This window comes from Akebia trifoliata, chromosome 1 (genome assembly GCF_017979445.1).
Source record: "Akebia trifoliata isolate Shusen 1 chromosome 1, ASM1797944v1, whole genome shotgun sequence".
Lineage (NCBI taxonomy): Eukaryota > Viridiplantae > Streptophyta > Magnoliopsida > Ranunculales > Lardizabalaceae > Akebia > Akebia trifoliata.
This window is the reverse complement of record NC_141375.1, coordinates 32,094,835-32,107,080: the sequence shown is the minus strand read 5'-3', so window position 1 is coordinate 32,107,080 and position 12,246 is coordinate 32,094,835. Positions and strand designations below refer to the sequence as shown.

Below are 12,246 nucleotides of genomic sequence, written 5' to 3'. Positions count from 1 at the left end.
ATTATATATTACAAATTTGGGATTGTATTCTTGAACGGCTGGTGTTTTATAAGTACACAATTAGTGTGGCAATAGAAATTCTCTTATATTCATTTAACTTGTGAAGGAATAATATAGGTTCATTTCGTAATTCTAATCCAATCCAGTGTCATTTCTTCCCTACACTGTGTAGTTCAGTATCTCCTTATAACTTGCTCTCCTCCTTCCTTTCTCCACTCCTACGATCTCTCTGAATCTCAGAGAAACAAGAATTAAACGAAAAAAAGAAACTAAATTATTATTTTTAAATTAAAAGAGAAAATAAAAGAAAAGCTACACAACAATGGCAATGGCCGCACTAGGAATCTCGAGGATTCCATCCTCAAACCCTTCGAGTCTCAATCGGAAAACCACCACACCATTCCTCAAATCCACGAACCTAAACCTCTCTTCTTCTTCTTCCCACCTATGTGGCGAGAAGATTCCGGTCAAAGCAATATTCAGTAGCCGGAAAATCGCTTCCAATGGAAGAACTCCAGTCTTGGTTTCTCCCAAAGCGGTTTCTGATTCAAAGAACTCGCAGACATGTCTCGACCCCGATGCAAGCCGAGTAAGTCTCATTTATTATTTATTAATTTCAGCCTGTTAGGGCTAATAATATGTTAAAACCTTTACCTTTGTGTTGAATTTTAATTTTTTTTTTTTTTTGAAAGATTTAGTGGGTTTATTTGGATCTGATGTTGTAAAATTAACGGAGTTGATGGAAAAAAGATTGTAAGAGCTGAGAGAATTTAAAATAGGAACTTTGAAGAGTTATTTGAGATCTAGAATATGGTTGGAGTTGGCTTTATTGGTCTCTATTTCACTTTGTTTGAGTAAATAGTGGTACATTTTGATCTTATAAGTCTTAACTATGTAGATCTTTGGAAGTTATACTGTATCTTATTATTGGGAAGAATTTTTAATTAATTATTGCGAAAGAGATTTTAATAGTAATAGCTGAGGCGAATTATGTGAAGTACGATTGGTGGGTCATCCGCCATCAATTTCTTATCATCATCATCAAGATCTGTGGATCCCACCTCCAATCTTGATGATGATCGAAAATTAATTTATTAGGCGAATGTGATCATTCAATGTAATTGTACTGTTTGAGATCTTCTTGTGAGATTTTGTTGGCCAATTTGGTACCAATGGAAAAGGGTTGAGCTGTGGCATTAAAAAAAAAAAAAGGCGTTTTTGGTTGCCTATATGAAATCATCGACATCCACGTTGCTTCGAATCTAAAGGGCTTTTTTGAAGCCTCAACTCTAGGATGAAAATTGAGGATTATAGGAGTGTGGTCCGATACCAAGGTAAGGAGATGAGTTAGAACCGCATTAGGATAGAACCTCCTCCACTCATTAGCTAGGTATCGGCACATCTCAGAAATTGTGGAAAGCCATCTTAATGATATCGAATCGCATTTGATTTTGATGTTAATGATATGATTTTGTTGACTGAGATATCAACTTTCTAATTTCGTTACGTTCAAATTTCTATGTTAATGGTTTATTTTATTAACTGCAGAGTGTTCTGGGAATTATACTTGGGGGTGGAGCTGGGACCCGTTTATACCCTCTTACCAAGAAGCGGGCCAAACCTGCTGTTCCTCTAGGTGCAAATTACAGACTGATTGACATTCCCGTGAGCAATTGCTTGAATAGTAACATATCAAAGATCTATGTTCTCACACAATTCAATTCTGCATCTCTGAACCGTCATCTCTCACGGGCATATGCCAGTAACATGGGAGGGTACAAGAATGAGGGGTTTGTTGAAGTTCTTGCTGCTCAACAAAGCCCTGAGAACCCGAACTGGTTTCAGGTAATAATAACCTAAACTATGTTTTTTAATGCTGTTTGTATGGATTTCGTTTTTGATGTGAGCTCCTTTGGGTTGGAAATGATTTCTTGTTCGTGTGTTATCTGTTGATGGGATCAAGAAGTTGTGGTAATTCACCCCTGTTTTTCAGTTGTTTAGGCACTCTTTATTAATAAATGGAAAAAAAAAAAAAATCCATGCCACATGCAGCGGATGATTTGCTATCATGGGAGTCCCACCTAGGGACAGGCTTTCATTGAAGCTTTAAAAACATGGTAGAAAAGCACGTCTGAGTTGAGAAATGTGAAAAAAGTACAGGTGTTTTCAGTGATCTAGTTTGTGTTAAGTGGACTTTTAAGGGGGGGAAAAAATATGCGCCATCTTTCTTTTTCTTTTTCCATTTTTTTTTGCCCACCAAGTGAGATGCCTAGCACCAATGTTAGTTTCCTATATGAGACAACCCAAATGGTGGTCTTGACCTCCTTGTTGCAGATAAGGATACATCCTATCCTGCTATCCTGACTTCTCCTTTGGATAAATTGAGAATCTAGTTATGAACTTTTATCCACATTTTTCTGGTTAGTTTGTCATCAATGGACAAGCTTCGCCCTTTTTGTACAAATGTGTGTTTTTTTTTTTTTTTACTTGATTATGATCTCCGCTTGTGTAGTGATTCTTTTATCCACTACATTGCCGTTCCAAGCCTGGATAAAGGAGGAGGATTACAGCGGGTTGGCAGCTGGTGTAAAAAGTCACCATTCCCTAACATGAATCATGATGTGTTTGGCTTGTATATTTAAATCTTTCCTATTCGAGTATTTTCTGTACTTAGCCTACCCAAATTTTTGGGATTCAATGACGATGAGTATTTTCAATACTTGCTGTCTAATTTCTTAGTTTCTTTAACTTCTCAACCAAAAGGATCCTTATTCTATAATTTTTATATTTATCATTTTCTGTGTCATATTGGATGATGATTTTTTTAATAACACAATTTTAGAACTTAGCAATGGGTGCCCTTTTGTCATTTTTGAAGTCCCATTAGTCATGTTAAAAATTGGGTTTTACCAAAAACAGTTCTGTATCTTACTGGATCACAAGTGATTCCTTCTTCTTCTTCTTTTTGTAATAGATGCAATTCCTTAATTATGTGATTGACATCTACCTGAAGCATTTTCCCTCTTGAGGCCGTTCTTATTGAAGTTCTGTTTTATAAATTTATAGGGTACTGCTGATGCTGTAAGACAGTATTTATGGCTGTTTGAGGAACATAATGTTATGGAATTCCTGGTTCTTGCTGGAGATCATTTGTACCGTATGGATTATGAGAAGTTTATTCAAGCTCACAGGGAGACTGATGCCGATATTACTGTGGCTGCATTACCGATGGATGAAGCACGGGCCACTGCATTTGGTCTAATGAAGATTGATGAAGAAGGGCGCATAATTGAATTTGCAGAGAAGCCTAAAGGAGAGCAATTGAAAGCAATGAGGGTAGATATTGTGTCCAATGGAATCATACGTTCTCTATTGTATTGCCTGTATTCTTTCCAAGCTCGCGATTTATTCAGTAGTCAGTTTTGCTGACATATATAGATTATGTTCTTTATTGTCTCTTGACTTTTAATTTTCTTATATATATTTCAGGTTGATACTACCATTTTAGGCCTTGATGATGAGAGAGCTAAAGAGATGCCTTACATTGCCAGTATGGGTATATATGTCGTCAGCAAAGATGTGATGTTGAATTTACTTCGGGACAAGTTCCCTGGTGCCAATGATTTTGGAAGTGAAGTTATTCCGGGTGCAACTTCCATTGGAATGAGGGTATGTTTTGTTTTAGTTCGTTTCTATTTGTCAACAATTACCATATCAGTTTTTTATTGATATATATATATATATACATGGATGACTGCTTTCATTAGGACAGGAATAAGGCACAGAGCCAATCTAACCACATATGTGGGGCCCATGCAAGGGGATGGACCCATTCTTCCATTGGCCAAGTAACTTAGATCAAAAGTCCAATTGGATGATTATGTAACCCTTTGATTTATAGTCATTTTCTGAACTGTCCATTGCATTTTCTACTGATTATCTAAAAGAACCTAATTGGCCTAATACTTAGGAATTAGGATTATCTGATATGGTCAACTTTGTGATCTCATAGTCAGGACTGATCAAATGGTGGATCCCATTTTCCCTGCCTTTACACTATATATGGCAACAATCGGAAGGATGATTCCTAGGTTGCTTTCGTAGTTATGAACCCATGATATCATTCCCGAAGTAATCCTACTAAGTACTAGCATAGAGTTGGTTTAGTCATGATATCTAAAACTTCAGTCTTTAAAGTAAAATAATTGATAGATCTTCCTGTGGGAGCAATTCCAACACTAATCCGTCTTTCCTCTGCATTTACATTTCAAAGTTCCCGATTTCCTGACAGTCAGTTGGTACTCAACCTCTATAGGTTCAAGCTTACTTGTATGATGGTTATTGGGAAGACATTGGTACCATTGAAGCATTCTATAATGCAAATTTGGGGATCACCAAAAAGCCAATACCAGATTTCAGGTAGCTTTTCCTGATGGTCAAACTCAAGCAGTGATTTGGTTCCTAATCCTGCAATATTATTATAAACATGAACTCTTTTTCTTGTGCAGCTTTTATGACCGTTCTTCTCCAATCTATACACAACCTCGATATTTGCCGCCTTCCAAAATGCTTGATGCTGATGTAACAGATAGTGTTATTGGTGAGGGTTGTGTAATAAAGGTGAGATACTAAAGAAGTTAATATCACCTGTTGACATTCAGAATTTACTATGAACATGATTCCACTGTGAATTATAATTTTACATGAATTTGAGATTCAAACTGATTCATATTTCTTTCCATGGAAACTATAGTAGAGAGTGATCCAGAGCTAAGATCCTTAACGTATCTCATTCTTCTTTCTGTGCAGAACTGCAAGATTCATCATTCCGTGGTAGGACTCCGATCTTGCGTCTCCGAGGGAGCAATCATAGAAGATACCTTACTGATGGGAGCAGATTATTATGAGGTAATCTCTCTTGACATAACCTACAAATTGTGGAGTTAAAATTTTGTAGGATGTGTTCTTTTTCTTTGCAGATTGGGGAAGTTCTTGAGAATGAAAAGGGTTTGGTAATTAAAAAAAAAAAAGCTGTTTCTTTCTTAGTTTAACTACAACTCGTGTCATCTTCATCATTGATCTTATTGCTTAAGTTGGGTTGACTGAACAAATTCGGGTCCTCTATTGAATTCAATATATAGAAGTATTTTCTGTTAGTTCCATTGTCTTCTGAAACAAATGATTATGTTATGTATCTGAAGTCATATATTTTGTGGTTGCACCAGACTGATGCGGATAGAAGATTTCTGGCTGCGAAAGGTAGTGTCCCAATTGGTATTGGCAAGAACACTCACATCAAGAGAGCAATTATTGACAAAAATGCACGCATTGGAGACAATGTGAAGGTTGTGCCCTTAAAAAAAAAAATTGCTACTGAAAAAAAAAAATCTTTGTTGTTTCAATTTTGAAGAATAGTTTTTATCATTGCTAGCCAAAAAACTGCAAAACCCCGACACTACCGACAGCAAACAATCGAACATATCAGTACATGATTATTTTCTTTTATAAATGTACTTATTAACTGTAATATCCACCATCTTGCGATCTCAAATACACTCAAGACTCTAAAACATTGTATTTTAGCATAAACATGGGCCTTAATGTGTAAGTGTTGCCATTTCAGATCATTAACTGCGACAGTGTTCAAGAAGCAGCACGGGAAACAGATGGTTACTTCATCAAGAGTGGAATTGTCACAGTAATCAAGGACGCTTTGATACCCAGTGGAACTGTCATATAAAGACAACACTTTCCCTTTCTTTCTAATTTGTGGGTATGAGAATTGTGTAATAAAGGGGGATATATCTTCCTTTTTTACTCTTGGTCTATACGCTTGAGATGAGAAATAATGTATATCTACTTGGTAGGTTTAGGTGTGTAACAGAGGAAGGAAGAGGACCAGAGAATTTGCTTTGTAAAGGTATCTTCATTTCATTTCCATGGAAGAACTTTTGATTAATCCACATGTTTATTACAAATAAGTATATTTATTTCTTCCAGAGAAAATCTGCATGACTGATTGAATGCATAAAAGTACATCAAATGCGTAAATCTTATTTATTCTAATGACCATTTAGGCGATTTCTTATTGATATAACATGTCTTCATCCCACCCTAACGTGTCTCTTGGTAGCTGTTATTCGTAATGGGGTGCTAAGTTTGGCTCTGGTGGTGTAATGCCTATGGGTTCACGATCATCACCCCTGGTAATCCGAGGGAACCAGCCTCCTGTCATCCATCAAACAAAGAAGATAAAAGAGGCTCATTATCTTCAAGATTTTAGGTCACAGACACTGATGTGTAGGTCCATATTCAAGTATGATAGAATTTAAAAAATAGCAAAGTTAAGAATTATGTACCCTGAGCTTGTATGTCTTAGAAAAAAGGAAGAAGATGCACCACTCTTGATTCTGCCTTAAGAGAACACAAACTTTGTGACACTAATAGTATAAGCAAAGCCAGAAAACAAGCACGCGAAGCACTGCAAAACAGCTTCCCCATTCTTAGTTCTTCCTTTGGATCAAACCCAGAGAAGACAAAGAGCAAACAAGAGTCTTGTGTATTGATAGATTCCTCCATTACTCTCTTATTTTTATATATTGACTAATTACATGGGAGCATTTTTCTTTACTGTTGTAAAGTTTTTTCAAACAAATCAGTCACCACGTAATCTGTTTCTCCAAGTATTGACTCACGAAATACTTGTCCAAGTCAAATAAAAAGCAGGCAAGGAAGCACAGACATTAAATGATCTTTTAGAATTGACTTCCAATTACAAGCCCAATTATAATTAATATTTTATAACTTAATGATTCTATTATTTAATAATATTTTTAGTAACCAACTTATAATTTATATGCTGTTATATTTATTAATTAATCATTTCCTAATAAAGTGTTTATATATATTATTAATTTTGGAATTTATCGTTCATTCAGGAACAGTTTAAGGAGTTTGATTCCATGTTCATAATTTATATTGTTTTTATTTACTAATTAATATTTTTTAACAATACATATGATTGGTAATACAATTAATAGTTTATATGTACCCTATATATATAAGGAATAATGAGTGTTTGACGTCCCATCATAGAACCATAGATCCTTGCCTCGGGATATGTATAATCATAAATCTTTTCTTGTGTGTCCCAAAGCAAATGATCTATGGTTCTGTGATGGAGGTGTATGTCAGAGGGGTGTATATTATCACGACTTACCTGTAATATGTAACACCTCATATTCATTTGCATATTACATAGATTAGGTTGTCGGTACATCATATTTATTCATATGTTAGTGAGTTTGGAGACTAAAGGTGTTTTTGGCTAAATGATAAACTTTAAAGTTTATAAGCTACACATTCATCGTTTATTCTTTGAGGTGTATAAGAAGTCGTAATGATATGGTCACAAGTTTCTTCTTCCATTCAATGGTACCGCAGAAAAAAATATGATTTTTTTTAAATGAATATAATGATTATCTACGTATAAAGGTGTCTATAGAGTGTTTTGTTAATGTGTGCTCTCAGGGGATATGTTAACATACATTTAAGGCAAATTTACCAAAACATGCACAATATATTGATTATTTATCAAAATGAATAAATATACATCTTATTTATTAAAATTGTAATTTACTGTTATCAGAAATATTTTATTTTATCAAAATGGTAAAAATAGTAATTTCCGTATTTTATATAGCTTAAGGATCCTTCTAATAAAAAAGGTATTTTTGGTAGTAAAAATATGAAAATTACTATTTTTATCGTTTTGATAAATAAATTTGAAAAGTTGTGCATTTTGATAAATTTCTCTACATTTAAAATCCCTTGCAACTAAGTCTTTCTGGGTATTTTTGGTGGGAATTTTTTTTGGTATTTACACAAAAAAAAAAAAAAAAAACTTGGCTTTATGGGTATTTTGATCATCTGATTTTGTGAAATTTCGGATTGACTTCTCTATGAGCAAAAACAATTCTCTCCATTTCAATGTAAAATTACTACTATTGATTATAAAGGGCCTATCGTTATGCCGGTCTATATTGTTAACTGCAAAGTCATTTAATCTTGGAAGATAGACATCAATAATGAAGGTTGACAGTGAATTGCATTAAATAAATCTACGTTGGGTTTCTTGTGGGCTCCTCCCTTTGGAAAAAAAAAAGAGACGATCCAAAGTCAAGAGACGGACACATCATTAAAGTTGGACTCCCAGGGAAAATTCATTCAAAGGTATCTAGAAAGTGCCATGTGCAAATGCACATGTATATGAAGGGCTTATTTGTAATTTAAAATATTAATTAAAGGATAGTTTTGAAGATTAGATAATAAGAAGTATATTTTTATAATTTTGAAAACTGACCAATGTGATTTTAGGACAATCGCAATTTTCTTGGGCTTTGACCAAAATGACCTTGATTATATTAAGTTTAAATATTATGGTGGGAGCATTTTTGATATCCAAATTTTGGTGTCGAATCATCTAATTATAATATTTACATGGCACTACAAGAAAATGGTGTTACAAAGGATCCGCTCCCTACAAGTTGATGCTAGAAGGCCCTTGATGACTATTTCCCAAGATTCAATAATCTGATTTTCTTCACCAGCATAGCCGAATGAGATCATCTTGAACTTGTTACTGGCTCCATAGTCTACTAATCTGAAATTGTGAAAAGATAACAAAATTGAATTCCCTATGAAGATATGAGAAAGGACATTGATCCCTATCTTTTGATAATTTTATTTCTATAAGATTGTCACATAAGAGGGGTACTTTGATAACTCGATTTATAATATGATGAAATTTAAGGAATGGATTTATATGAAATTTAAAAAAAAAAAAAAAGAATTGAAATTTTGTCCAAAAAGAACCATCTCATTAAATAAAGCATATGTGTGGGTCCATGATCCATAACTCGAGCGCAGCTTAAATCACCTTTCATGCATGTGTGTGATTATTGTATCCCTTGGTGGTCGGTGTACTGGAACTTCACCAAAGATTAACGTGGTTGGCATTTAAAAGTCTCATGAACTCTCTTTCCTTGAATGATATGAAACTTTAAATTTGACTTGGTTTACATCCATAATTCAGTTGGTTTGACACATTGCAAAAACAACTTTGAGGTTGCGGATTCAAGTCCAGCTACCGGAAAAGAAAAACACAACAATGCGAGCAAAAAGGCCTCTTTAGGCATTTTATTTTCATTCACTCGAAGTCATATAAAACCACTTAATAGAGGATATTCAAGATCATATTGAGCACTATAGAATCAACATGAGTTCTGTCGCAATGTAGGTCCCATACCTGAACAAAAGTGGGTCTAACACAACGTGAAAAAAGTCCATATTTGACTGTCCAAGATTATCGAAATTTCATGAAATTCGACTGATTAAGTTGTCGACTTTTTCATTGTGGAATTTTGTTTGGACAGTCAAAACCGTCAAATTAACGGAGGATGGGAGCAATTTGATGGTTTTAAGCCGTCGAATCTGGGGACCATCAAAAGTTTTAATGGCCCTAGGACGTCAAAATTCGTTTGTGGGCCTGGGCCCGTCGAATTTTCCAGTATCACGTATTGAAAGAAGGTCCACATAAACACTGCAAAGTTATAGCCCAGGAATCACTATATAACTTTCACACTTCCAATGCCCAAAACGCCAATAGAATTACTATAGGGAACAGAAGACAATTTTTGTATCTCAACATAGGTTGGGTACAAAGAACTCACGTTGGTCATGGATAAAAATTTCCTGTCTTCATTGGAATTTTTTTTTTTTTTAAAAAGATCTTTAAGCCTGTTTTTAAATAATCAGAATTATTTGGTACTAGAATTTGGCCATTCTCTAGTTTCAATTTATAAAATACTAATGATTTTTATCGTTGCTTGCTAAACAAATGAAAAACCCTGACACTACCGATAGGAAACATATTATTAGATAATTATTTTACTTGCCAAATATATTAAAGATAATACAAATCAGTGCCTTTATTTGTTCCATAGAAAATCTGCATGAATGATGGAATGCATAGAAGTACATCGAATGCATAAATCTTATTTATTTTATATGGCGATTTCTTATAGTAATAACATTCCTCAGTCCGATGATCGTAGCGTATCTATAATCTCTTGGTAGCTGTTATCCATGTTGATGGTGTTCTATATTTGCTTGAGGAGATGGAGGTACAATGGGATCGCCTTCCCGGGTATTCCGACGCAAGGCTCCTCCTGTCATCCATCAAACAAAGAAGAAAAAAATAAGGGAAGAAAAAGCATCTAGTTAACTTTTAGATTTTTAGGTCATAGACACTGATGTATAGGTCCATATTCAAGTATGATAGAATTGAAAAAATAACAAATTTAAGAATTATGTACCCTGAGCTTGTATGTCTTGGAAAAAAGGAAGAAGATGCACCACTCTTGATTCTGCCTTAAGAGAACACAAACTTTGTGGCGCTAATAGTATAAGCAAAGCCAGAAAACAAGCACGCGAAGCACTGCAAAACTGCTTCCCCATTCTTAGGTCTTCCTTTGGATCAAACCCAGAGTCTTGTGGATTAATAGACTCCTCCATTACTCTCTTATTTATATATATATTGATTAATTACATTGGAGCATTTTTCTTTACAGTTGTAAAGTTTTTTCAAACAAATCAGTCAACACGTAATTTGTTTCTCCAAGTATTGACTCACGAAATACTTGTCCAAGTCAAATAAAAAGCAGGCCAGGAAGACCAGACTTCATTAAATGACCTTTCAGAATTGACTTCCACTCATAAGTGCCATTACAATTAATATTTTATAACTTAATGATTCTATTATTTAATAATTTTTTTTAGAAACCAACTTATAATTTATATTATATTATATTTTTTAATTAATCATTTCCTAATTGTGGTATAATGATCAAAAATCTTTAGGTGCTGACTGGTTTGTCTCACCTGGCAGCTGATTTGGTTTGTCACTAATTCAGCCTGGCAAGAATGTTTTATTCATTGCCCTTGTGTATAGATGACACTTGCTGTTTTTCTATTGGATTGGAGATAACAAACTGTATTGCAGAACATTGTGATGAAAAAAGAATATATTGCTAGATCCAAGGAGGATTGAGATAGTAAAAAGAGAGAGAGAAAAAAGGTGTGTTCATGTAGAGAGAAAAGTTAAAAAGTAAAAATATCAGTGTAAAATGGTGCCATTGTTGGACCTTGAGTGTGTGAGCTGAATGCATTTTCTCTGGTGTATTCTCTGAGTTCTATACCTTGTATTCTGTAACTCTCATTGTAAATTGTGGATTTGAATGGCCAAGCCGAAACTGGATGTAGGAATGCTCATTGCATTCTGAACTAGTATAAATCCTTCTTGTTATATTTATTTTCTGTTCTGTTCTTGTTTATAAATTTCTGCTGCTCCTAGTTGATTGCTGTAGCAGTATTACTGCTTCTATTAGGTTATGTGCATCTTGTTCTTGTGTGTAGTTTCACTACACTAATAAAGTATTTATATATATTATTAATTTCAGAATTTATCGTTCATTCAGGAACAGTTAAAGGAGTTTAATTCCATCTTCATAATTTATATTGTTTTTATTTACTAATTAATATTTTTTAACAATATATATGATTGGTAATATAATTAATAGTTCATATGTACCCTATATATAATGAATAATGAGTTTTTGACGCCCCATCAAAGAACTGTAGATCCATTGCCTCGGGATATGCATAACCATAAATCTTTTCTTGTTTGTCCCGAGGCAAATGATCTATGGTTCTGTGATGGGGGTGTATGTTAGAGGGGTGTATATTATCACGACTTACCTGTAATATGTAACACCTCATATTGATTTACATATTACCTAGATTAGGTTGTTGGTACATCATATTATTCATATGTTAGCGAATTTGAAGACTAAAGGCGTTTTTGGCTAAATGATAAACTTTAAAGTTTATAAGTTACATGTTCATCGTTTATTCTGGAATTGTTAAAGAAGTTTGAGGTTTATAAGAAGTCATGATGGTGTGGTAGCAAGATTCTTCTTCCATTCAATGGTACCACAGAAAAATGATGAATTTTTTTTTTTTTTTTTTTAATGAATACAATAATTATGTATATATAAAGTTGTCTATATGGTGTTTTGTAAACGTGTGCTCTCAGGGGACATGTTAACATACATTTAAGGAAAATTTACCAAAACATGCACTATATATCAATTATTTATCAAAACGGATAACTATACATCTTATTTA

At 34.1% G+C, this 12,246-nt stretch overlaps 1 protein-coding gene and 1 long non-coding RNA gene across 3 annotated transcripts; one reads left to right on the top strand and one right to left on the bottom strand.

Annotated features, from left to right (window-relative positions):
* Nucleotides 1–208: 208 nt before the first annotated feature.
* On the top strand, nt 209–5,959 carry ADG1 (ADP glucose pyrophosphorylase 1). The gene is made up of 9 exons (XM_086452691.1): nt 209–589; nt 1,549–1,845; nt 3,067–3,336; nt 3,490–3,669; nt 4,316–4,419; nt 4,509–4,620; nt 4,810–4,908; nt 5,226–5,345; nt 5,624–5,959. Exons 1-9 carry the CDS (start codon nt 323–325, stop codon nt 5,738–5,740), a joined length of 1,566 nt encoding a protein of 521 aa, XP_086308817.1. The 5' UTR covers nt 209–322; the 3' UTR covers nt 5,741–5,959.
* LOC147411812 (uncharacterized) lies at nt 5,749–10,543 on the bottom strand. Of its 2 annotated transcripts, none has more exons than XR_015181187.1 (2): nt 10,377–10,543; nt 5,749–6,228 (listed from the first exon to the last, which is right to left on the bottom strand). It is a non-coding gene; the product is annotated as an uncharacterized LOC147411812 (long non-coding RNA). The 2 variants fall into 2 exon arrangements; XR_015181188.1 differs by lacking the exon at nt 5,749–6,228 and adding an exon at nt 9,924–10,229.
* Nucleotides 10,544–12,246: the final 1,703 nt, after the last annotated feature.